Here is a 25,477-nt window from a genome sequence, read left to right on the forward strand (position 1 = left end):
CGAGGCCCAAGGCGCGAAGCACTAGGGACGAGGACTGAGGCACGAGGCGCGAGGCCTGAGGCGCGAAACGTGAGGCCCGAGGCGTGAAGCATGAGGCACGAGGCGCGAGGCCTGAGGCGCGAGGCCTGAGGCGAGAAATGTGAGGCACGAGGCGTGAAGCATGAGGCCTGAGGCGCGAGGCCTGAGGCGTGAAATGTGAGGCACGAGGCGCGAAGCATGAGGCCTGAGGCGCGAGGCACGAGGCCTGAGGCGCGAGGCCTGAGGTGCGAGGCCTGAGGCGCGAAACGTGAGGCCCGAGGCGTGGAGCATGAGGCACGAGGCCCTGAGGCCTGAGGCGCGAGGCCTGAGGTGCGTGGCACGAGGCCAGAGGCGCGAGGCCCAAGGCGTGAAGCGTTAGGCACGAGGCCTGCGGCACGAGGCCTGAGGCGCGAAATGTGAGGCCTGAGGAGCGAGACCTGAGGTACGAGGCGCGAAGCGCCAGGCCTGAGGCGCGAAACATGAGGCCCGAGGCGTGGAGCATGAGGCGCGAGGAGCTGAGGCCTGAGGCGCGAGGCTTGAGGTGAGAAGCACGAGGCCAGAGGCTCGAGGCACGAGGCCTGAGGCATGAAACGTGAGGCCCGAGGCGTGAAGCATGAGGCCTGAGGCGCAAGGCCTGAGGCGCGAAATGTGAGGCACGAGGCGCGAAGCATGAGGCCTGAGGTGCGAGGCGTGGGGCCAGAGGCGCGAGGCACGAGGCCTGAGGTGCGAGGCCTGAGGCGCGAACCGAGAGGCCCGAGGCATGGAGCATGAGGCGCGAGGCCTGAGGCATGAAATGTGAGGCCCGAGGCGTGGAGCATGAGGCGCGAGGCCTGAGGCATGAAATGTGAGGCCCGAGGCGCGAAGCATGAGGCCTGAGGCGCGAGGCACGAGGCCAGAGGCGCGAGGCACGAGGCCTGAGGCGTGAGGCACGAGGCCTGAGGCGCGAGGCCTGAGGTGCGAAACGTGAGGCCCGAGGCGTGGAGCATGAGGCACGAGGCACTGAGGCCTGAGGCGCGAGGCCTGAGGTGCGAAGCACGAGGCCAGAGGCGCGAGGCCCAAGGCGCGAAGCATTAGGCACGAGGCCTGCGGCACGAGGGTCAAGGCCTGAGGCACGAGACCTGAGGCGCAAAATGTGAGGCACGAGGCGCAAAGCTTGAGGCCTGAGGCGCGAGGCTCGGGGCCAGAGGCGCAAGGCGCGAGGCACGAGGCCTGAGGCACGAGGCCTGAGGCGCGAACCGTGAGGCCCGAGGCGTGGAGCATGAGGCACGAGGAGCTGAGGCCTGAGGCTCGAGGCCTGAGGTGCGAGGCACGAGGCCAGAGGCGCGAGGCCCAAGGCGCGAAGCGTTAGGCAGGAGGCCTGCGGCACGAGGCGCGAGGTCTGAGGTGCGAGGCACAAGGCCTGAGGCGCGAAACATGAGGCGCAAGGCCTGAGGTGCGAGACACGAGGCCCGAGCGAAACGTGAAGCCCGAGGCACGAGGCCTGAGGAGTGAAACGTGAAGCCCGAGGCGTGGAGCATGAGGCGCGAGGCGCTGAGGCCTGAGGCATGAAGCCTGAGGCGTGAGGCACAAGGGCTGAGACTCGAAATGTGAGGCCTGAGGCGTGAGGCACGAGGGCTGAGGCTCGAAACGTGAACCCCGAGGCTCGAGGCACGAGGCCAGAGGATCGAGGCACGAGGCGCGAGGCCTGAGGCACGGGGCGCGAGGGCTGAGGTGCGAAGCACGAGGCCTGAGGCGCGAACCGTGAGGCCGAGGCGCGAAGCATGAGGCACTAGACGCGAGACCTGAGGCGCGACGCCCAAGGCTCGAAGCATTAGGCACGAGGCCTGAGGCACGAAACGTGAAGCCCGAGGCGTGGAGCATGAGGCGCGAGGCCTGAGGTGTGAAATGTGAGGCCCGAGGCGCGAAACATGAGGCCTGAGGCGCGAGGCACGAGGCCTGAGGCGCGAGGCCTGAGGCGCGAAACGTGAGGCCCGAGGCGTGGAGCATGAGGCACGAGGCCCTGAGGCCTGAGGCGCGAGGCCTGAGGTGCGAGGCACGAGGCCAGAGGCGCGAGGTGCGAGGCGCGAGGCCCAAGGCGCGAAGCACTAGGGACGAGGACTGAGGCACGAGGCGCGAGGCCTGAGGTGCGAGGCACGAGGCGCGAAGCGTTAGGCACGAGGCCTGAGGCGCGAAACGTGAGGCCCGAGGCGTGAAGCATGAGGCACGAGGCGCGAGGCCTGAGGCGTGAGGCGCGGGGCCAGAGGCGCGAGGCACGAGGCCTGAGGCACGAGGCCTGAGGCGCGAGGCCTGAGGCCCGACGCGTGGAGCATGAGGCACGAGGCGCTGAGGCCTGAGGCACGAGGCCTGAGGTGCGAGGCACGAGGCCAGAGGCGCGAGGAGCGAGGCCCAAGGTGCGAAGCGTTAGGCACGAGGCGCGAGGCCTGAGGTGCGAGGCACGAGGCCTGAGGCGCGAGGCCTGAGGCGCGAAATGTGAGGCACGAGGCGCGAAGCATGAGGCCTGAGGCGCGGAGGCGCGGGGTCAGAGGCGCGAGGCACGAAGCACGAGGCCTGAGGCACGAGGCCTGAGGCATGAGGCCTGAGGCGCGACACGTGAGGCCCAAGGCGTGGAGCATGAGGCACGAGGTGCTGAGGCCTGAGGCGCGAGGCCTGAGGTGCGAGGCACGAGGCCAGAGGCACGAGGCCCAAGGCGCGAAGCGTTAGGCACGAGGCCTGTGGCACGAGGCGCGAGGCCTGAGGCGCGAGGCCTGAGGCGCGAAATGTGAGGCATGAGGCGCAAAGCATGAGGCCTGAGGAGCGAGGCTCGGGGCCGGAGGAGCGAGGCGCGAGGCACGAGGCCTGAGGCACGAGGCCTGAGGCGCGAACCGAGAGGCCCGAGGCGTGGAGCATGAGGCACGAGGCGCTGAGGCCTGAGGCGCGAGGCCTGAGGTGCGAGGCACGAGGCCAGAGGCGCGAGGCCCAAGGCGCAAAGCGTTAGGCACGAGGCCTGCAGCACGAGGCACGAGGCCTGAGGCGCGAAACATGATGCGCAAGGCCTGAGGTGCGAGGCACGAGGCCCGAGCGAAACGTGAAGCCCGAGGCACGAGGCCTGAGGCGCGAAACGTGAGGCCCGAGGCGTGAAGCATGAGGCACGAGGCGTGAGGCTTGAGGCGCGAGGCCTGAGGCTCGAAACGCGAGGCCCGAGGCACAAGGCCAGAGGCTCGAGGAACGAGGCCAGAGGCGCGAGGTCTGAGGCACGAGGCGCGAGGGCTGAGGTGCGAGGCACGAGGCCCGAGCGAAACGTGAAGCCCGAGGCACGAGGCCTGAGGCGCGAAACGTGAGGCCCGAGGCGTGAAGCATGAGGCACGAGGCGTGAGGCTTGAGGCGCGAGGCCTGAGGCTCGAAACGCGAGGCCCGAGGCACAAGGCCAGAGGCTCGAGGAACGAGGCCAGAGGCGCGAGGTCTGAGGCACGAGGCGCGAGGGCTGAGGTGCGAGGCACGAGGCCCGAGCGAAACGTGAAGCCCGAGGCACGAGGCCTGAGGCGCGAAACGTGAGGCCCGAGGCGTGAAGCATGAGGTACGAGGCGTGAGGCTTGAGGCGCGAGGCCTGAGGCTCGAAACGCGAGGCCCGAGGCACAAGGCCAGAGGCTCGAGGAACGAGGCCAGAGGCGCGAGGTCTGAGGCACGAGGCGCGAGGGCTGAGGTGCGAGGCACGAGGCCTGAGGCGCGAAACGTGAGGCCGAGGCGTGAAGAATGAGGCACGAGACGCGAGACCTGAGGTGCGAGGCCTGAGGCGCGAGGCGAGAGGCCTGAGGAGTGAAACGTGAAGCCCGAGGCGTGGAGCATGAGGCGCGAGGCGCTGAGGCCTGAGGTGCGAAGCCTGAGGCGCGAGGCACGAGGGCTGAGACTCGAAATGTGAGGCCTGAGGCGTGAGGCACGAGGGCTGAGGCTCGAAACGTGAACCCCGAGGCTCGAGGCACGAGGCCAGAGGATCGAGGCACGAGGCGCGAGGCCTGAGGCACGGGGCGCGAGGGCTGAGGCGCGAACCGTGAGGCCGAGGTGCGAAGCATGAGGCACTAGACGCGAGACCTGAGGCGCGAGGCACGAAACGTGAAGCCCGAGGCGTGGAGCATGAGGCGCGAGGCCTGAGGCGTGAAATGTGAGGCCCGAGGCGCGAAGCATGAGGCCTGAGGCGCGAGGCACGAGGCCAGAGGCGCGAGGCACGAGGCCTGAGGCGCGAGGCCTGAGGTGCGAAATGTGAGGCCCGAGGCGTGGAGCATGAGGCACGAGGCGCTGAGGCCTGAGGCGCGAGGCCTGAGGTGCAAGGCACAAGGCCAGAGGCGCGAGGTGAGAGGCCCAAGGCGCGAAGCACTAGGGACGAGGACTGAGGCACGAGGCATGAGGCCTGAAGTGCGAGGCACGAGGCCTGAGGCGCAAAACGTGGGGCGCGAGGCCCGAGGCGTGAAACGTGAGGCCCGAGGCGCGAGGCGCGAAGCGTTAGGCACGAGGCCCGAGGCCTGAAGCGCGAGGCGTGAGGCGCGAGGCGTGAGGCACGAGGCCTGGCCGGCCGGGGCAGTTATGGCCGTTAAGAACCGGGCCTCGGGCCTCGGTTGGACGCGAGCTTGGCTCCCAGCCCATTATCCCGCCCTCTGACACTCCCGGACACCCTGCTTTCCCTCCCGCCCTTGGCACCCTTTCCCCGGCCATCGACACCCCCAGAGCCCGCCGCCCCGTTGCACCCCGGCCCTCCCCCTCCGTACCCTGCTCCCTTCCAGCCGCGGGCCCCGTGCCCGGTTTGGCCAGGTTTCGCCACTCTCCCCTTGCTCCTCGCCCGGGCCGGGGACGCCGCTGGGCCCGGGGATGCGGCTGCCCTCCAGATCCCCCCTTCACCACTACTGCCCCTTCCTCCTTCTCCTCCCATGGCTCCTCTCGCACCGCTCCGAGCCGGCCACCCGCCGTCCCCTCGTAGCCCCCGCGGGCCAGCGGGGCCCGAGCCTCGGGCTGCCTCCGCCACACCTCCACGGCCCCGTGGTCCTGACCCCTTGGCACCGCCGGCCCCGCCGAAACCTGAGCCTCGCCCTGCCCGGGCACGGCCTGAGGCTGTGGCTGTTCCCCCCGCCCGGGCCTCGGCCCCGAACCCCCTGGGAAGTGCTGCAGCTGGGTGGGTGCCTCCAGGCCGGGCCCCGGGCCGCTCCGGCCCCGCCGGCCTGCCTCTCCTACTTCAGCTACCATGTCAACGTCACCTACCACAGGACAGGCCTCTCCCTGAGCTCCCTCAGCCTCTACAGCGGCCCGGTCCCAGACCCCAGGCTGTCCCTCCGGGTGGAGCCCATCCTGTTCCACCTCTTCAGCGCCCACTCCCCCCTCCTAAGCCCCGGCAGGACCCTCACCCTCTCCTGGAGCCTGCGGCCCCTGGGGGGAAAAGGGGTGGGCTTTCGGGTGCTACAGCAGGGCGGGCCAGGGCCCTGGAAGACGGCCTCCAACCCTTACGCCACGGTGCGCCACCCGTGCCCCTCCGGTCCGTCTCCCTCGGGACAGATGGCGGTGGTGGACCTGTGCTTCCTCGGCCGGGGGAGCGACGTGCCGGCCGCGGGAGGGGAGCTGGGGTTCTCCGACGCCACGGTCGGCTTCAGGGTGAGCGCCAACTCCACCTACCTCGCCCTGAACCCCCACAGGGCCAAGCGGGGGACTTTCTTCGTCAGTCCCAGCCACGGCCTGCTCTATTCCCCCGGAGCCGGTGAAGAGAGCGGCCGTTCCGGGGAGAGAGGGTCTCCCAAAGCCACGCATCACCTCTTCTACCAACAGCGGGGCCTGTCCTTCTTGTTCACTCTCGACTTGGTGGGGCCGCGTCGATACCGTTCGGCCATGCACGTGTTTCTCAACCAGCAGGGCACCTCCCTGCGGGCCCGCGCCGACCGGGACATCGAGATCCATTTCTACAACAGCGGCCCGGCGGAGCCCCAGGGTCCGGTCTACTTGGTGTGGTTCATCCCCCTGCAGCACCCTCTGTCACCCCAGAGGTGGACGTTTAAGCTCCAGCTCCTCGGGCCCGGGGCGGGCCTGGCGTCCAGCAACACGTACACCTATGAGGACCGGGTACCCGACGCCTCCAGGTTTGTCCCTCGTTCCGTCCTGCCTTTCGATCCCGACCTATACTCCGGCTTCGTAGCGAAAACCAACTGTTCCCACGACGGCTCCAAGCCCGTCATCCTGGAAACCACCGTGCCCTCCTACGCTTCCAAAGTCCTGGAGTATTCTGTGTCCTGCCAACAAAGCCGCTGTGTCATCGAGCAGGTGAGAATCACCAAGCCCAGCACCTCCAAACCCCTCATGCTGTTTTGGTACCTGCCCAATATCGTGGAGTCTACGGTGAAGGTCAACTGCCCCGGAGCAATCCACATCAATAAAACCTGGAGAATCTTTCAGGTCCATAACTTAAGCACGGTTCCCGTCTTGGGGGAACCCTTGTCAAATCCGAGCTGGGTGCCATCTGACGGCCTCGTCCTAGACATGCCCCAACATGCTCTACCCCCGGGGTCATACTCGTTTAACCTAACGGTCACAGTCACCCCACCTGACGAGGGGGCGGCACCGCTGGAGGCCTCGGACTTCGTCTTCTTGTACATCCTGGCCAGAGAACTGGACGTGGTCATCGGCGGCGGCTACCGGCGGACGGTGGGCGACGGCGACACCTGGACCCTGGACGGGAGGGCTTCCAGGGACATAACCGCGTCCGACCCGAAGGCAGGGCTCACGTTTACCTGGTACTGCACCAGGAATCCGTACAACATGATACAAGTGCCCGAGCCGGGCCCCGGCAACGAAACCTGCCACCCCGGCCAGGGGAACCTGAGGTGGATCCAGCCCTCCGGCACCAACCTGACCATTCTGCCCAGAACCCTGAAGAGCGGCAGGGTCTATTACTTCCGCCTGGTGGTTTGGAAGGGAAATAAAAAGGGGCTTGCTGATCAGATCGTCACCGTCAAATCGGGGTGCACCCCGGAAGTGAGCGTGAAGTGCATCGAGAACTGTGGGGAGCCTTTAAGCCCCACCAACCGATTCTCCCTGGCAGCGAACTGCTCCAACTGCGACGCGGACCGCCCCGCCTACCTGTGGTCCCTCCTCTCGTCCAACGGGACGGAGCTCCGCTTCGACTGGCTTTCCAAAACCTCGACCGGGCAGCACGGCGCCTACTTGACCGTCAAGTCCCTGGCCTTCTCCGACTCCGCTAACCAGTCCTACATCCTTTCCCTGCGGACCACCACGCAGAGCGGCATAGTCTCCATCTCGAACTACTCCTTCCACGTGAATTCTGCCCCCAGGCCGGGTCGGTGCCTCATCAACCCACCCCAAGGGCTGGCTCTCCTGACCAAGTTCATCATCCAGTGCCGCGGCTTCACCGATGACAACTTACCCCTTTCGTACAAGATGATCGCTTCAGATCTGTCCCACGTCGGCACGATCACGTCGGTGGAGGAGAACACCCTGGGGACGATCCTGTATTCGGGGCCCCGGTCGACCACTCCGCCTTCCTTCCTCCCCGTCGGAGTCCCGTCCAGGCAGTTCATCGTGACCATCTACATTCAAGTCTCCGACTCCCTGGGCGCCTTCACGCAAGTCACGCTGCACGCCACGGTGCAGGCCCCCACCAAAAGGCAGCCCCCCGAGACCGTGCTCGAGGGGCTCCACGCCGCCTCCCACGGAGCCAACGCCACGCTGACCACCCTCCTGCGGAGCGGGGACTTCATCCGGGCGGGCACCCTCATCTACACGGCCTCCTCCGTCATCAACCACATCGCGGGCGCGCCGGGCCTCCAGGCCTCCAAGACCCGGCTCCGCACGAGCCTGCTGAACAAGACCTCCAGCCTTCCCACCTCCGACCTGGCGGAAATGAGCCAGATGGTCTCGAGCGTGACCCAGCTGACCCAGAAGGCGGCGGAGATCAGCGAGGAGTCCCGAACGATCGCCTCCAGGAGGCTGGCGGAGGTGAGCCGGGGCCTGCAGAACTACCGGCGGAAGGAGAAGACCTTCCACTCGGAAGAAATAGACGTCCTGAGCACCGGGATCCTCACCAGCATCCAGAACGTCCTCCGGGCCAACCTCTCCGCGGCCAGCGGACCCAACGAGGAAGTGGTGGGCCGGACCTTCTCGGCCCTGGACACCCTGGCGGACACCATCCTGCTGAATAAGATGCCCGGCGAAAACCAGACGGTGATGAGGGCCGGCACCTGGACCGTCCACCTGTGGAAAGACGAGAAGAGGGACCTCCCCTCCGGGGCCCCGAGCCGGGAGGGCTGCAGGAACTGCTTTTACCCCACCCTGGGGGAAGAGAGCGGCTCGGCCCTGCCGAGCAGCGCCCCCGTCTCCACCGTGTTTTACGAGTTCGAGGAGGATCCGTTCCGGGGGCTGGACCGGGGGGACCCCCGGGTCCCTTCCACCGCGGTGCTGGGCTTGAAGATGACGGGGGCCGTGGCGGACGGGGAGGAGGTCAGGGTGGTGCCCCGGACGGTGGAATTCATCATGGCCCGGAAGGACGCCAACTCGGCCCTCTTCAACCTGACGGTCGGGCCCCACAAGAGGCTCTGGAGGACCACGACCGGCGGCTTCAGTTTCGAGATGAACCGAGACTACAAGGAGCTGTCCATCCAGATCGTGACCAGGGTGAAAGCCGCCTTCACCATCCTCCTCTACCTGGGGAGGAACGTCTCGTCTCCCCCGCTGGCGCGCTTCTCGGCTCCGCCCGACCGGCCGCCCTCCATCTTGGGGAAGGGGTCCCTGAGCCCCAACTGCACCATCCGGGCCCCGTACATCCTGTGCCTGTCGCGCTTCCTGCTGGAGGCCTGGGCCCCCGGGGTCCGCTCCCCGGCCTGGGACCTGTCGATCGTGCTGCGGGCCCGCCGCCTCGTGCGGAGGCGCAACGGCCGGCTGGTGGCCATCGCCATGTTCGTGGCTCACTGCCTGGCCAAGGAGGTCCCCGAGAGGCAGTGGCAGGAGGACGCCTGCCTCCTGGGCCGGCGCACGGACTGGCGGCAGGTGCACTGCGTGTGCCAGCCCCGGGGGAAGCTGCGGCGGCGGGAGGTCACGGCGGGCCAAAGCCGGAACACCCTGGCCCACAGGACGCTCTTCCTGGCCGGCCGGCTGATCGTCCCCCCGAACCCGGTGGACCTGGAGCAGGACCTGATCGCCGCGCTCCAGAAGAACGTGGTGACGCTCCTCACCGTCCTCACCATCAGCCTCTTCTACATCGCCCTGGCCTTCTGGGCCATCAACCGAGACCTCGCCGACCGGCTCCTCCGGGAGCGCGTCGTCGCCCTGCCCGACAACGACCCCTTCGACGAGGCGTGCTACCTCGTCTCCGTGTACACGGGGAGCCGGGCGGGGGCGGGGACCACGGCCGACGTCTTCGTCCAGATCATCGGGACCCAGGGGGCCAGCGAGGCCCACCGCCTGAGGCACCCGGATTACCGGCCCTTCCTGCGGGGCCGGGTCGACTGCTTCCTCCTGACCACCCGGGGCGACCTGGGCGACGTCTACTCCCTCCGCGTGTGGCACAACAACCGGGGCGGCTCCCCGCACTGGTACCTGAGCCGCGTCAGGGTGGAGAACCTGTTCACCAAGCGGGCGTGGCACTTCATGTGCCGCCAGTGGCTGGCCGTGGACAAGGGCGACCGGCTTCTGGAGCGCTCGTTCGTGGCCGCCCACCCGGAGGTCCCCCTGGCCAGGACGGACTTCTTCCTCATCGACATGGCCGGGAGGCTGGCCGGCGACCACATCTGGTTCTCCGTCTTCTTGGAGGCCGTCCCCGGCCAGTTCGGCCGGCTGCAGCGGCTGTCCTGCTGCCTGGCCGTGCTGCTCGGCACCCTCCTCAGCAACATCATGTTCTTCAACATCGACGAGAACCAGGAGGCCGTGGCGGAGGACAGGCAGTACTTCCGCTCCTTCATGATCGGCGTCGAGAGCGTGCTCATCACCATGCCCATGCAGATGGTCATCAGCACCCTGTTCAACAACTCCTCCCGGGTGCCGCCCGTGGCCCCGGAGCCCGTGGAGCCCCCCGGGGCCCCGCCCGCCCTCGCAGGGAGGCTCCGGACCTGGAAGGAGCGCCTGCAGAACTCGTACACCCCGGTAGCCACCCCCGCCGCCCCCGCGGACGGGGCCCCGGCCCCGGCCCCCGCCGGCGCCGGCCCTCCCGCTGAGCGCCGGAAGAGCAACTGTGCGGTGCCCGAGGCCACGGCCAACGCCATCGCCGAGATCGAGGACGGGCCGGCGGCGTCACCTCCCGCCCGGGAGAACGCCAACAACAACGCCGAGGCGGAGGCGGGGGCCGGGGCCGGGGCCACCCAGGGCCCGAAGCGGGACCTCCGGGTAATCTGCCCCTGCCACCCGCCGGAGTTGGTCTTCAGCTGGTGGTGCGTCTACGTGGCCTGGGGGCTGGTCATCCTCACGTCCTGCCTGTCATCCTTCTTCATCATCCTGTACGGGTTGTCGTACGGCTACCGGACCTCCCTCGAGTGGCTCCTGGCCTCCGCCTCCTCCTTCTGCCAGTCGGTGTTCCTGATCCAGCCTCTCAAGATCTTCATGCTGTGCGCGGCCCGGGCGGCCGTCCCGAAGCTGCCCCGCCACCTCTCCTGGACCGGCAGGTTTAACTACCGGGATATCGAGCTGGAAGGGGTCCCCGCGGACGCGGACGGGCAGCGGGAGGCGCACCGGCAGCTGGTCCGGGCCCGCCAGTCCAGGGAGTACCGGCCCCTGGAGGAAGACGAGATCCGAATCATCCAGAGGCGCAAGCGCATCGAGACCCAGGCCTCGATCTTCCTGAGGGACTTGGTCAGCCACTTCATCTTCCTCGCCCTCATCGGGAACATCGTCTCTTCCTTGGAAAACGCCAACAGCTTCCACTCCAACCAGGTGCTGGCCCGGAAGTTCTCCGTCAACCTGACGGCCGTGAGCGAGCCGGAGCACGTCTACGGGTGGCTGGACGGGGTCCTGGTGCCCCTGCTCCACCACGACCACCACCCGGGCTGGCTCTCCGACAGCTGGTCCCAGATCCTCGGCTGGCCCCGGATGAGGCAGGTGAGAGCCCGGCCGGGGCCCGCGTCGTGCTTCTCCCCGTTCCGGAAGTCGGCCGAGCCGGGGCCCCGGTGCCTCCCCCGGTTCGGCAGGGACCCGGAGGACACCCGGAGCTACGACGACTCCTGGGCGGGGGGGCGGCGGCCCCGGCGGCCCCGGCTTCACCTATCAGGCCAACCGCAACCACTGGTCCTACCAGTCGTCGGGGGTGCTCCACCGGTACGGTCCCGGGGGCTACCCCTTCTACTTCTTCCCCGAGGAACTCCAGTTCAATTCCAGCATGAGGCTGCGGGAGCTGCGGCGGCGCGGCTGGCTGGACGAGCGGACCTGGGCGGTGATCGTGGAGCTGACCACCTTCAACCCCGACGCCGGCCTGTTCGGCTGCGTCTCGGTGGTCTTCGAGGTGTCCCCCCTCGGGGTGGTGAACGCCAGCCTGACGGTGCACTCGTTCACCCTCCCCCTCTTCCACAAGCAGAGCCGAGCCCAGCTGCTGGCCTACGTGGCCGTGCTGGTCTTCCTCTGCGTCTACCTCCTGGACGAGATCCACGTGGTGCGCCGGGAGACGGCCGCCTACTTGAGGAAGGTGTCCAACCTGATCAACTTCGTCCTCAAGTCGGCCTTCCTGCTGTTCTTCCTGTTCTACGTGGCCAAGTTCCACTTGGCCAACAAGATCGTGGCCCTCTACCTGCTGAACCCGCACAGCTTCGTCCCCTTCCACTCGGTGGCCCACCTCGATCAGACCGTGAGGGTCACGCTGGGCTTCCTGGTCTTCATGACCGTCCTGAAGACCCTGGAGTACTCCCGCTTCTTCTACGACGTCCGGCTGGCCCAGAGGTCCATCCTGGCCGCCCTGCCGGGCATCTGCTCCATGGCCCTCGTGGTGGCCGTCTACTTTTTCGTGTACATGGCCTTCGGCTACCTGGTGTTCGGCCAGTACGAGTGGAACTACAACAGCATGGTCCACTCGGCCCAGACGGTGTTCTCCTACTGCGTCTCGGCTTTCAAGGACACCGCCTTCTCCAGCCACAGGCTCCTGGGAGGCCTCTTCCTCGCCTCCTTCATGCTGGTGATGATCTGCGTCCTGATCAACCTGTTCCAGGCGGTCATCCTGTCCGCCTACGAGGACATGAAGCAGCCCGTGTACGAGGAGCCGTCCGACGAAGCCGAGGCCATGGCCTACCTGCTCCACCGGCTGAGGCGGCTGTACTACCGCCTCGCCCGCCGGTCCCCGCGGCCCGAGGACACGGAGTTCTGGGACAACGTCTTCTACGGGCAGCCCAAGGGGAGGAGCCGCCGCTACCTCGGACTCAAAACCAGGAGGATCAACGGCAAGAAGATGGTCTACCTGGTGGTGTGAATGGGGGCGGGGGGCGAGGCGGCCGGGAGGGGCCGGAGGATGCTCGGTCTGGGGGGTCGTGAGGTTTCCGCTCTAAATCCTTGGGGGCGTTCTAGGAAATAAATTCTAACCGGGCTGCCTCCGCACCGCCCCCCAACCCCACCTCGGACATCTCCCCGCCCACCCCCGCTTCTTCGTGTCACCGACCACTTTGGTACCCGTCCCAGAATTGCTCGCGGCGGTTCTCCCCCCTTGCCGAAAGAAATGCTGCCTGAACCGGGGCGGACGTCCCGGCGGGGGCCGGGGTGGCCTCCCTTAAAGCTCAGACGGGAAAGGAAGACGAGGACGGTTTCCGGCGGACGTGGGGTGCCCGCCGGCCGGGGCCCCTAAACGCGGCGCGCACGACAGGGGAGAGGCCGGAAGAGAGCCGACCCTCGCCCTCTCTGCAGCCCCAGGGTCTGGGGAGGCTCCCGTTCCTCCGGACTTCTCAAGGAAAAGCCGGGTTTCGACCCTTTTGTCGCCGGGCCGGCTCCCGGCGGGGCTCAGGGTGGGCCAGACACCCGCCACGACTCCACGGAGCGGTTTGGGAGTTCCCACGATGTCCCGGGGCAGCAGCACCCCGCGGAACAGCCTTGCCGCACTGGCTGGGTCTGGCCCTCCTTGGAGTCATTTCAAACGTCCCTGCAATCCCTCTCGGCTCTGAACTGAAGTGGCCGGACTGTCTCCCCCTTCCACTTCCCCGACCTCCATGAGCTGTGGTTTCTGGCCCCAGTACAGGGTTTGGGAACCGGACACCCCTGTCCTTCCCCAGCTGGATGCAGTCCCTCGCGCCTGAGGCCCAGGCCCATGGGCTACTCCAGGGAAGGCCCAGGGCTCCGGCGAGGGATAAAGGCTTTAACGAAACCGGGTTTTCATCCAAAGTGGAGAAAAGGGCCCACAAACTCCCAACGTGCCCACGAGCGATGCCTCGGCATTCTGCTCCCTTTTGTCTCTCGTTAACGTCAGAGAAACGTGAAACCTTTAAGAAAGAACTTGCTTCATCCTCGTAAGAGGGCCAAATACTTCAGAGTTGGGGAAAGGCCATTTCCTAAGGTTGGTCGTCTTATCTCCCTATACCTTTGAGCCTCCTGAACATTAAATCTTTCTTCCCCGAGGGACTTTCAGGTCTTTCTTGGTGAACTTGGACTCAATGGTTCAGGCCAGCCGTGCAGAAGTGGGCTGGTTCCTAGACGTCCACCCGGCAGACGGCATCTCGTTCCTTGCTCACGCCTCCCTCTTGCCTGGGGCTCCCTTTCTACCCTACAGTCCACCGCTCTCCCATCTTCCAAGCCCTCCTGAAATCCCGTCTCCTCCAGAATAGCCTTCCCTGACTAACCTCTCATCTTCCCATTCATTCATTCATTCATTCATTCGATCGTATTTATTGAGCGCTTACTGTGTGCAGAGCACTGTACTACGCGCTTGGGAAGTACAAGTCGGGTTAACATATAGAGACGGTCCCTACCCAGTAGCGGGCTCACAGTCTAGAAGGGGGAGACAGACAACAAAACAACACATACTAACAAAATAAAATAAATAGAATAGTAAATATGTACAAGTAAAATAGAGTAATAAATCTGTACAAACATATATACAGGTGCTGTGGGGAGGGGAAGGAGGCAGGGCGGGGGGGATGGGGAGGAGGAGGGGGAGAGGAAGGACTGGAAGTCAGTCTGGGAAGGCTTCCTGGAGGACTCTATCCTCCTTCCCTTCTGCACTTGATATTCACCCCACCCCGAACCCACGACACTTAGGTACCCTCGGGTACACTTAGGCACTCAGGAGAATCAATCAATCAATCAATCGTATTTATTGAGCGCTTACTGTGTGCAGAGCACTGTACTAAGCGCTTGGGAAGTACAAGTTGGCAACATATAGAGACAGTCCCTACCCAGCAGTGGGCTCACAGTCTAAAAGGGGGAGACAGAGAACAAAACCAAACATACTAACAAAATAAAATAAATCATCATCATCATCATCAATCATATTTATTGAGTGCTTACTATGTGCAGAGCACTGTACTAAGCGCTTGGGAAGTCCAAGTTGGCAACATATAGAGACAGTCCCTACCCAACAGTGGGCTCACAGTCTAAAAGGGGGAGACAGGGAACAAAACCAAACATACTAACAAAATAAAATAAATAGGATAGATATGTACAAGTAGAATAAATAAATAAATAAATAAATAGAGTAATCAATATGTACAAACATATATCCATATATACAGGTGCTGTGGGGAAGGGAAGGAGGTAAGATGGGGGGGATGGAGAGGGGGACGAGGGGGAGAGGAAGGAAGGGGCTCAGTCTGGGAAGGCCTCCTGGAGGAGAAGCCACCGGTGTGGCTTAGTGAGAAGCAGCGTGGCTTAGTGGAAAGAGCATGGGCTTGGGAGTCAGAGGTCGTGGGTTCTAATCCTGACCCTGCCACTTGTCAGCTGCGTGATTTTGGGCAAGTCACTTCACTAGGCCTCAGTTCCCTCATCTGCAAATTGGGGATTAAGACTGTGAGCCCCACGTGGGACCACTTGATTACTTTGTATCTAGCCCAGCACTTAGAACAGTGCCTGGCAAATAGTAAGCGCTTAACAAATACAATCATTATTATTATATCTTTATACTCCATTGCGTCCCTCCACCCGCAGTTGCTTTTAACATCTGTCTCTCAGTGGGCTGTAAGCCGCTTGAGGGCAGGAATCGTGTCTCCCAATTCTTCAGTTTTCATCCAGACTAACTCATCTCTAGACTTTAAGCTCGTTGTGGGCAGGGAACATTTCTACCAACTCTGTTCTACTGTACTCTCCCAAGCGCTTAGTACAGTGCTGGGCACATGGTGCTTAACAAACACACACACAAAAATGAATACCATATACCTGTATATATGTATATATGTTTGTACATATTTATTACTCTATTTATTTTATTTGTACATATCTATTCTATTTATTTTATTTTGTTAGTATGTTTGGTTTTGTTCTCTGTCTCCCCCTTTTAGACTGTGAGCCCACTGTTGGGTAGGGACTGTCTGTATATGTTGCCAATTTGTACTTCTCAAGCGCTTAGTACAGTGCTCTGAACATAGTAAGCGCTCAATAAATACGATTGATGATGATGATGATGAATACCATTGATAATAATAACAATAATGATGGCATTTATTAAGGGCTTACTATGTGCAGAGCACTGTTCTAAGCGCTGGGAAGGTTACAAGGCGATCAGGTTGTCCCATAGGGGGCTAACAGTCTTAATCCCCATTTTACAGATGAGGTTCACTGAGGCCCAGAGAAGTTAAGTGACTTGCCCAAAGTCACACAATCTGACAGTTGGCGGAGCTGGGATTTGAACCCATGACCTCTGACTCCAAAGACCGTGCTCCTTCCACTGAGCCACGCTGCTTCTCTGATGATGATGATGAGGCCCTCAACACTTAGTACAGTGCTCTCTCTATCCAGAGTAAGCCCCCAGAGTAAGCTTTGCACATAGTAAGCGCTTAACAAATGCCATCATTATTATCCACTGAGAAGCAGTGTGGCTCAGTGGCAGGAGCCCGGGCTTGGGAGTCGGGGTCCTAATCCCGACTCCGCCACTTGTCAGCTGTGTGATTTAGGGCAATTCATTCGTTCATTCAACTGTATTTATTGAGCACTTACTGTGTGCAGAGCACTGTACTAAGCACTTGGGAAGTCCAAGTTGGCAACATATAGAGACGGTCCCTACACAACAGCGGGCTCACAGTCTAGAAGCACTTCTTCTAGACACTTTTAGAGGCACTTCTCTGTACCTCAGTGACCTCATCTGTAATATGGGGATTAAGTCTATGAGCTCCACGTGGGACAGCCTGATGACCTTGTATCTACCCCAGCTCTTAGACTGTGAGCTCACTGTTGAGTAGGGACCGTCTCTATATGTTGCCAACTTGTACTTCCCAAGCGCTTAGTACAGTGCTCTGCACACAGTAAGTGCTCAATAAATACAACTGAATGAATGAATGAATGAATGCTCGGCACATAGTAAGCACTTAATAACCATCATTATTATTATTACAGTGGGTTCAGGGCACTGCCCTAGGTGCTTAACAAATCAATCAATCAATCAATCGTATTTCTTGAGCGCTTACTGTGTGCAGAGCACTGTACTAAGCGCTTGGGAAGTACAAGTTGGCAACATATAGAGACAGTCCCTACCCAACAGTGGGCTCACAGTCTAAAAGGTCTTAACAAGTCTTAAGTCTACAGTCTTAACAAATACCACCACCATTATTCTCTCATAGTAAATACCACTGATTGATTAATTGATCTACTCACTTAAGTCACTTAACTTCTCTGCGCCTCAGTCACCTCCCCTGTAAAATGGGGATGAAGACTGCGAGCCCCCCGTGGGACAACCTGATCACCTTGTAACCTCCCCAGCGCTTAGATCAGTGTTTTGCACATAGTAAGTGCTTAATAAATGCCATCATTATTATTATTATTATTTACTCAGCCGCTTAGTACAGTACCTGGAACATAGTAAGCATTTAACAAGTGCCATAAAAAACCAAAAAAAACCCTACGAAAACCCCAAACCCTGCCAGGAGGTCCCCCACTGGTCGTAGGCCTGCTCCCCTGTCCCTTTAAGGGGGCCTGTCCCTTTAAGGGGGGGGGGTCGGGGCCGCGCCCACGTGGTACAGACGCGAAGCCGGTAGTTCAGTTTCGCCCGCCCTGCCGGAACTGCGCGTGCGCAGCAGCACCCTTCCCCCGCGGGCGGGCGGGAGAGCGATGAGCGCATGCGCGCAGGGTTTTTTTTCTTCCCCCCTCCCACCCCCAGCCCTCCCCCGATGGGGAGAGGGTTGTGCGCGTGCGCGGAGGCCCAGTTTCGTGTTTTTTTTTCCCCTCTGTCATTCTCCCCCCCGCCCCCTGGCGGCGGGGAGCGCGATGTGCGCGGAGGCCCAGTTTCGTGGGTTTTTTTCTCCCTCTTTCGCTCTCTCCCGCCCCCTGGCGGCGGGAAGCGCGATGTGCGCGTGCGCGGAGGCCCAGTTTCGTTTTTATTTTTTCTCTTTCTTTCTCTCCCGCCCCCTGGCGGCGGGGAGCGCGGTGTGCGCGTGCGCGGAGGCTCAGTTTCGTGGTTCTTTTTTCCCCCTCTCTCTCCCCCGCCCCCTGGCGGCGGGGAGCGCGGTGTGCGCGTGCGCGGAGGCCCAGTTTCGTGTTTTTTTTCTCCCTGTTTCTCTGTCCCCCGCCCCCTGGCGGCGAGAAGCGCGGTGTGCGCGTGCGCGGAGGCCCAGTTTCGTGTTTTTCTTTTTCTCTTTCGCTCTCTCCCGCCCCCTGGCGGCGGGGAGCGCGGTGTGCGCATGCGCGGAGGCCCGGGCCCGAGGTAAAGTCGTTTTCAATCAATCGTATTTATTAAGCGCTTACTGTATGCAGAGCACTGTACTAAGCGCTTGGGAAGTGCAAGTTGGCAACACAAGCGGGAGGGATCCCGGAGGTTCCTCCCCGTCTCCCCCAGACCCCTCTAGACCCCCCCCAGACCCCGCACTCCACTGCAGCTGGGTGCATTGCACGGGCCCGGAATCAATCAATCAATCAATCGCATTTATTGAGCGCTTACTGTGTGCAGAGCACTGTACTAAGCGCTTGGAAGTCAGGAGGACCTGGGTTCTAATCCCGCCTCGCACATCATCATCATCATAGTAATGATGGCATTTGGTAACTGCTTACTTTGTGCACTGTTCTAAGCGCTGGAGAGGATCAATCAATCAATCAATCGTATTTATTGAGCGCTTACTGTGTGCAGAGCACTGGACTAAGCGCTTGGGAAGTACAAGCTGGCAACATATAGAGACAAGTCCCTACCCAACAGTGGGCTCACAGTCTAGAAGGGGGAGACAGATAACAAAACCAAACATACTAACAAAATAAAATAAGTAGAATAGATAGGTACAAGTAAAATAAATAAATAGAGTAATAAATATGTACAAACATATATACATTTATACAGGTGCTGTGGGGAAGGGAAGGAGGTAAGACGGGGGGGGGGGGAGTCAGGAGGACCTGGGTTCTAATCCCACCTCTGCCACATCATCATCATCATCATAGTAATGATGGCATTTGGTAAGCGCTTAGTTTGTGCAGAGCACTGTTCTAAGCGCTGGGGAGGATCAATCAATCAATCGTGTTTATTGAGCATTTACTGTGTGCAGAGCACTGTACTAAGCGCTTGGGAAGTACAAGCTGGCAACATATAGAGACAAGTCCCTACCCAACAGTGGGCTCACAGTCTAGAAGGGGGCGACAGAGAACAAAACCAAACATACTAACAAAATAAAATAAATAGAATAGATAGGTACAAGTAAAATAGAGTAATAAATATGTACAAACATATACATATATACAGGTGCTGTGGGGAAGGGAAGGAGGTAAGATGGGATGGAGAGCGGGACGAGGGGGAGAGGAAGGAAGGGGCTCAGTCTGGGAAGGCCTCCTGGAGGAGGTGAGCTCTCAGTAGGGCCTTGAAGGGAGGAAGAGAGCTAGCTTGGCGGATGGGCAGAGGGACTGGGGGCATTCCAGGCCCGGGGGATGAAGTGGGCCGGGGGTCGATGGTGGGACGGGCGAGAACGAGGTACGGTGAGGAGAACGAGGTACGGTGAGGGTGGAGGGTATATCAATAAATACGATTGATTGATTAACAAATACCATCATCATTATTACTATTATTATTGTTATTAATAGTGCCGTTGGCCGGGGAGGAGGAGGAAGAAGGTGGGAGGGCGGGAGCGGGTGGAGGGATTCCCATTTTCTCGGTCCCACCGCCCACGGTGAGGTTGGGGCAGTGGGGGGCACAGAGGTGCCCGCTTCCACGGCGAAGCCGGACCCCCTTCTCCCTTGCCCCGTTGGCAGATGGCGTCGGCAGGGCTGTTCAAGTGCCAACTGTGTGGCCTGTCGGCCCCCTCCAGCTACGTGGGACGCAGGCCGCCCGACTCACGCTCCGTCGTGTGAGTGCGCCCTCCTCCTTGGCACAACCCGTGGCGGGCAAAGGGCCGAGGGCCTGAACCCCCAGAGCGCAGCGGTCTTTTCCCCACCGTGGGCCTCCGCTCGGCGGCCGGTTATTGTCCTCCCGGGCAAACCGGGACCCGGAGACACTGGCCCAGGGGCGGAGCTGGGGCGCGGGCCCAACCCGGGAAAGGGTCCATCGCGGTTCCGCGGCCGGCTGGGGCCCAGGTGCGAGGGCCGGGCCCTGCCGGGCATTCCGGAGGGGGTCGGGGGTCAGGGCCGGCCTCCGCGGGGGCCGATCACGCTCTGACCGCCGGCCTCCGCCCCCCGTGCAGCCTGCTGGAGGACAGCTATGTCACGCGGGACCCGTTCGCCCCCAGCAAGGACAAATTCCTCATCCTCGGCTCCCACTGCGCTCTGTGCAACAAGCCAGTCTGCGCCGGCCCGGTGAGTGGCAGCGGCAGTCGTAGGTACCGAGCGCCGACGGCATCATCATCATCATCAATCGTATTTATTGAGCGCTTACTGTGTGCAGAGCACTGGACTAAGCGCTTGGGAAGTCCAAGTCGGCAACATCTAGAGACGGTCCCTACCCAACAGTGGGCTCACGGTCTAAAAGGGGGAGACAGAGAACAAAACCAAACATACTAACAAAATAAAATAAATGGAAAGAATATGGAGCGCTTCACGAATTTGCGTGTCGCTCGGGGACACGTTCCCCGTCCCCAGGCCTCCCCTCCTCCGCCCCCGGCAAGAGTCCACGTGTGAGTGGGAGCCCTGAGCTGCCTGATGAGGAAGAGTTGACTCTCCTCTGCATTCATTTTTTTGGTGTTAAGCGCATACTGTGCCTCAAATGCTGTTCTAAGTGCTGGGGTAAGTACGGGTTAATTAGGTGGGACACCTAATTCTAGACTGTGAGCCCACTGTTGGGTAGGGACCGTCTCTATATGTTGCAAGCTTGGACTTCCCAAGCGCTTAGTACAGTGCTCTGCACACAGTAAGCGCTCAATAAATACGATTGATTGATTGCTTGATTGATTGACACAGTCCCCGTCCCTCCTGGGGCTCACAGTCTAACTAGGTGGGAGAACGGGTATCCCCAAGAGAAGCAGCGTGGCTCAGTGGAAACAGCCTGGGCTTTGAAGTCAGAGATCATGGGTTCAAATCCCGGCTCCTCCACTTGTCAGCTGGGTGACTTTGGGCGGGTCACTTCACTTCTCTGGGCCTCAGTTCCCTCATCTGTAAAATGGGGATGAAGACTGTGAGCCCCCCGTGGGACAACCTGATCACCTCGTAACCTCCCCAGCGCTTAGAACAGTGCTTTGCACATGGTAAGCGCTTAATAAATGCCATCATTATTATTATTATTTGCATACAACAGGCGCTCATTAAATACAATTGATTGGTTAATCAATCAGTCAGTAGGATTTATCGAGCGCTTACTGTGTGCAGAGCACTGCACCGAGTGCTTGGGAGAGTACACTAGACACATTCCCCAGCCACAGGGAGATTTCAGTCTAGAGGGGGATTAATATAAAATAAATAAATTATGGATCTGGACCTCAGTTCAGTGGAGGATGACGGGAAACTGGTGGCGTTTGGGATCCAAGTAGAGCTGAGGAAAACGAGGCTGGTAATCATTCATTCATTCATTCATTCATTCAATCAATCGTATTTATTGAGCGCTTACTGTGTGCAGAGCACTAATCCCAGGTGCTCTGACCAGATTTCAACCCACCCAACTTGTCAGTCGCATTTCTAGACCGTGAGCCCATTGTTGGGTAGGGACTGTCTATATGTTGCCGAATTGTACTTCCCAAGCGCTTAGTACAGTGCTCTGCACACATTTTTAGACTGTGAGCCCACTGTTGGGTAGGGACCGTCTCTATATGTTGCCAACTTGTACTTCCCAAGCGCTTGGTAATAATAATAATAATAATAATAATGATGGCATTTATTAAGCGCTTACTATGTGCAGAGCACTGTTCTACAGTAAGCGCTCAATAAATACGATTGATTGATTGATTAAGAAGCATGGCTCCGTGGAAAGAGCACAGGCTTGGGAGTCAGAGGTCAGAGGTTCGAATTCATTCAATCGTATTTATTGAGCGCTTACTGTGTGCAGAGCACTGGACTAAGCGCTTGGGAAGGACAAGTTGGAAGCATATAGAGACGGTCCCTACCCAACAACGAGCTCACGGTCTAGAGGGGGAGACAGCCATTAATACAAATAGGTAAAACAGTAAATTACAGATAGTTACATAGGCGCTGTGGGGAGTGATTCGAATCCGGCCCTGCCACTTGTCAGACCTCGGGCAAGCCACTTAACTTCTCTGTGCCTCAGTGACCTCATCTGTAAAATGGGGAGGAAGACTGTGAGCCCCACGTGGGACAACCCGATCACCTTGTATCTCCCCCAGCGCTTCGAACAGGGCTTCACACACAGTAAGCGCTTAACAAATACCATTATTATTATTATTATTATTATTAACTTGGATCTACCCTAGTGCTTAGAACAGCGCTTGGCATACAGAACTTAACAAATGTTTAAAAACAAAAAATGGGTGGAGGTAGAGACACCTCAGTGACCTGATAGAGCAAGGGAGCGGTGGCTTAGGCTGACACGTTGGAGTGCGGGATGATGGATTAATCATGGCAGGCTTCCTGAAGGGGGTGAGCCCCGAATGTCTTTTTAGAATCGGAACGGACGGGCGCAGAAAGGTCCGGGCCTAACCTCTCTTCCCTCTTCCCCGTCCTTTCATTCATTCAATCGTATTTATTGAGCGCTTACTGGGTGCGGAGCACTGTACTAAGCGCTTGGGAAGTCCAAGTTGGCAACATATAGAGCCGGTCCCTACCCATCAGCGGGCTCACATCCCTCTTCCCGCTTCCCTGTCCTTTCATTCATTGTCGTAATTATTGTACTTCCCAAGCGCTTAGTACAGTGCTCTGCACACAGTAAGCACTCAATAAATACGATTGAATGAATGAATGAATGAATGAATTATTGAGCGCTTACTGGGTGCGGAGCACTGTACTAAGCGCTTGGGAAGTCCAAGTTGGCAACATATAGAGCCGGTCCCTACCCATCAGCGGGCTCACATCCCTCTTCCCGCTTCCCCGTCCTTTCATTCATTCAGTCGTAATTATTGAGCGCTTACTGGGTGCAGAGCACTGTACTAAGCGCTTGGGAAGTCCAAGCTGGCAACATATAGAGACGGTCCCTACCCATCAGCGGGCTCACATCCCTCGTCCCGCTTCCCTGTCCTTTCACTCATTCAGTCGTAATTATTGTACTTCCCAAGCGCTTAGTACAGTGCTCTGCACACAGTAAGTGCTCAATAAATACAATTGAATGAATGAATGAATTATTGAGCGCTTACTGGGTGCAGAGCACTGTACTAAGCGCTTGGGAAGTCCAAGTTGGCAACATATAGAGACGGTCCCTACCCAACAGCGGGCCCACATCCCTCTTCCCGCTTCCCTGTCCTTTCATTCATTCAATCGTAATTATTGAGCACTTGCTGGGTGCAGAGCACTGTACTAAGCGCTTGGGAAGTCCAAGCTGGCAACACAGAGAGACGGTCCCTACCCATCAGCGGGCTCACATCCCTCTTCCCGCTTCCCTGTCCTTTCATTCATTCAATCGTAATTATTGAGCGATTACTGGGTGCAGAGCAGTGTACTAAGCGCTTGGGAAGTCCAAGTTGGCAACATATAGAGACGGTCCCTACCCAACAGCGGGCTCACAGTCCTTTGGCTTCCAGGGATGCAGCTTGTTCTACTCCAAGCGGTTCTGCCTGCCCTGCGCTTGGGGAACCATCGACGTGTTCCCCCAGGAAATCCGCCACGATCTGGAGAAAAAGAAAGCCGAGTCGAAACCCTCGTCCAAAAAGCCGGACTCGAGGACGTAAGTGGGTGGGATTGGCAGGCGGGGTCGCGGGGGCGACGTCCCCAAGGGCCCGGAGCCCAGGTCTCCGTGACACCCCCCACCCCGCCAACCCACCTCCCCCAAGCCACGAAAGAAGGACCTCCGTTCCCGAATGCTTTTTCTCATAAGCATCGTTAAGTAGAGAGAGAAGGAGGCGACGAGGGAGAGAGAGGATGGGGGGGATTCGGGGCGGCCGTCTTGTGACCCAGCGGGCCGTCGGAATAAATGGATTCCAAAACCCCGGTCGGCCGCGAGTGTTATTGCGGCCCGGCGGGGGGTTTCGGTGGCCAAATGGGGGCTGGAAGGTGGCGGGGAACGTGTGAACAGTAGCTGGGCTCTCTCCGGGTGGATGACGTTGGCAAGACGGCATTAGCACCCCTCCCCAGCGAACACACGTGTCGTGGAGATGGATGAACCACGGTTTCGCCGAGCGGTATTAACTGGGTTTCAGTCGTTCCCAATCCCGTCCCATCCCGGGGCGTTCCAGGAGCCCGCCCGGCCCCCGAGAGGGTCTCTGTACGCGGGGAGAGCCGTTCCCGGCGGGATCCACCCGTCCGCCTCCTACCTCCCGTACCAATCACTCTCCGGCCGACTTTAAAAAATAGTTTATTTCTTAAACCGTTAAGGCAAAACCGTACCTTGAGATTACTCTTGACATTCATCAGTCTCACAGTGTGACTTGCGAGCGCACCGGGCCCTGGCTCGCCCGCCCTCCCGGATGCTGAACGGAGGAGGCCGAGGACGCGGACGCGTCGAGGGGTTTTTGCGGGTGGCTCTTTTCACTCGAAGTAAATAGGCCGGATGGGTTGGAGCGCTGCCCGCCTCTTCCGCCCTCCCCTCTCTCTGGGCCCACGGGCACCCGTGGGCACCCCTTCCCCCATCCTGCGCTTCCCGCAGCCCACTAGAGAGGGAACCTGAGTTAGCGGTCTCGTCCTTGGAAAACCCTCAGGCCTAGAGGCTGCTTTTTTGCTCAGCGGTACTTGCTGTGGATGAGTCCGACGTCTCTCCCTTGAGCCAGAGCCGTCGGGAAGTCAAAAGTGGCAGCGAAAAGTGGCAGAGGGAAAGAGAGAGGCGGGGGTAGGGGTCGGGGGTGCTGATCGCCCACCCGGGCCCAGACCCACAGAGCCCCTTAGATGAGTGGTTCGGTCGAACGGCCGTGGGATTGGCGTCTGCCTTCTCACCGGCCTTTAAGGAACGGCCCGCTCGGCCGGGAGGACCCATCCCTAGACACCGAGGGGGAGCGATGGGTGGGAATTTTCTCTGGGCACCTTCGGGAGTGAACCACTCTTCACTGCTTTGGAAGACTTCTCTTTCCGATTAGTAGTGTTACCAGTGTCCTTGCTTGTTTAGTAACAACGTCTGGACTGTAATCACTAAAGACATGGCTGGGAAAGGACGCACGAGAAGTGACGATGCCGACGATCCGGCACCCGTGGCTCGGGGAGGCCGGTGGCCCGTCCCCAGCCTGGTACGGGTGTCCGGTGGTGGTATCTGCGGCGCCTCCGGTCCCGCTGCAGAGTGCCGTGGCTCGGAAGCGGCGCCCGCGTTCACGGGGACTCGGGGGCGGGGAGGTGGGTTTGGCGGCCCTGGGTAAGGGAGGGAGAGCCGGGCGGGGTGTGTGTGGGGGTGCCCCGGGCTCAGGCGGGCACCCACTCGAGGTCCGTTACGTGTGGCTCCGTGCCCGGTGAGGGCCGTTCCCGGCCTCCCTCCGCACTCCTCCGGCAAACAAGGTTTAGTCCCCTGAGAGGACGGCCACTCTGGAAACGGCTAAGAGGGTCTGGTTGGCGTAGACCCCTTAAGACACTTGGGAGACCTCCCACCCGCGGTCAGCTGGCCCCCACCCACGGAAGCCGGGAATCCAAATGGCAGGCTGAAGGCAGAGTCCCCGGGGCCAGGATCCACCCGAGACTGACCGCCTCCTCCTCCTGCCCAAGCTCGCTCGTCTTCCCCGCACACCCCCCTCGCCCGCCGGCCCTGGGGTTAGTCCGAGCTGCCGGGTGGACACTTCCAAGCTTGGCACGGGAAAAGGACCGGGGGCCGGCTGGGAGGGCTTCTGGTTTCAACTGCTGACGTTCCTTGGGGGGGCTTTCACCCCGTTACTGCCTGCCGGGGGGGGTTTGAGGGAACAAAGCGAGGGCCTTCCGACGC

At 60.6% G+C, this 25,477-nt stretch overlaps 2 protein-coding genes across 2 annotated transcripts; both read left to right on the plus strand.

Moving 5' to 3' along the window:
- Nucleotides 1-4,560: 4,560 nt before the first annotated feature.
- On the plus strand, nucleotides 4,561-12,502 carry PKDREJ (polycystin family receptor for egg jelly). The gene is given in 3 exon segments (XM_038756094.1): nucleotides 4,561-10,119; nucleotides 10,192-11,192; nucleotides 11,194-12,502. Coding segments are annotated over 3 exon segments (7,494 nt in total). The 5' UTR covers nucleotides 4,561-4,854; the 3' UTR covers nucleotides 12,422-12,502.
- A 4,850-nt stretch (nucleotides 12,503-17,352) lies between these two features.
- On the plus strand, nucleotides 17,353-23,569 carry CDPF1 (cysteine rich DPF motif domain containing 1). The gene is made up of 4 exons (XM_038756700.1): nucleotides 17,353-17,782; nucleotides 19,306-19,400; nucleotides 19,734-19,845; nucleotides 23,166-23,569. The coding sequence occupies exons 2-4, from the start codon at nucleotides 19,306-19,308 to the stop codon at nucleotides 23,310-23,312; spliced, it is 354 nt and encodes a 117-aa protein (XP_038612628.1). The 5' UTR covers nucleotides 17,353-17,782; the 3' UTR covers nucleotides 23,313-23,569.
- Nucleotides 23,570-25,477: the final 1,908 nt, after the last annotated feature.

Source organism: Tachyglossus aculeatus, chromosome 14 (genome assembly GCF_015852505.1).
Source record: "Tachyglossus aculeatus isolate mTacAcu1 chromosome 14, mTacAcu1.pri, whole genome shotgun sequence".
NCBI lineage: Eukaryota > Metazoa > Chordata > Mammalia > Monotremata > Tachyglossidae > Tachyglossus > Tachyglossus aculeatus.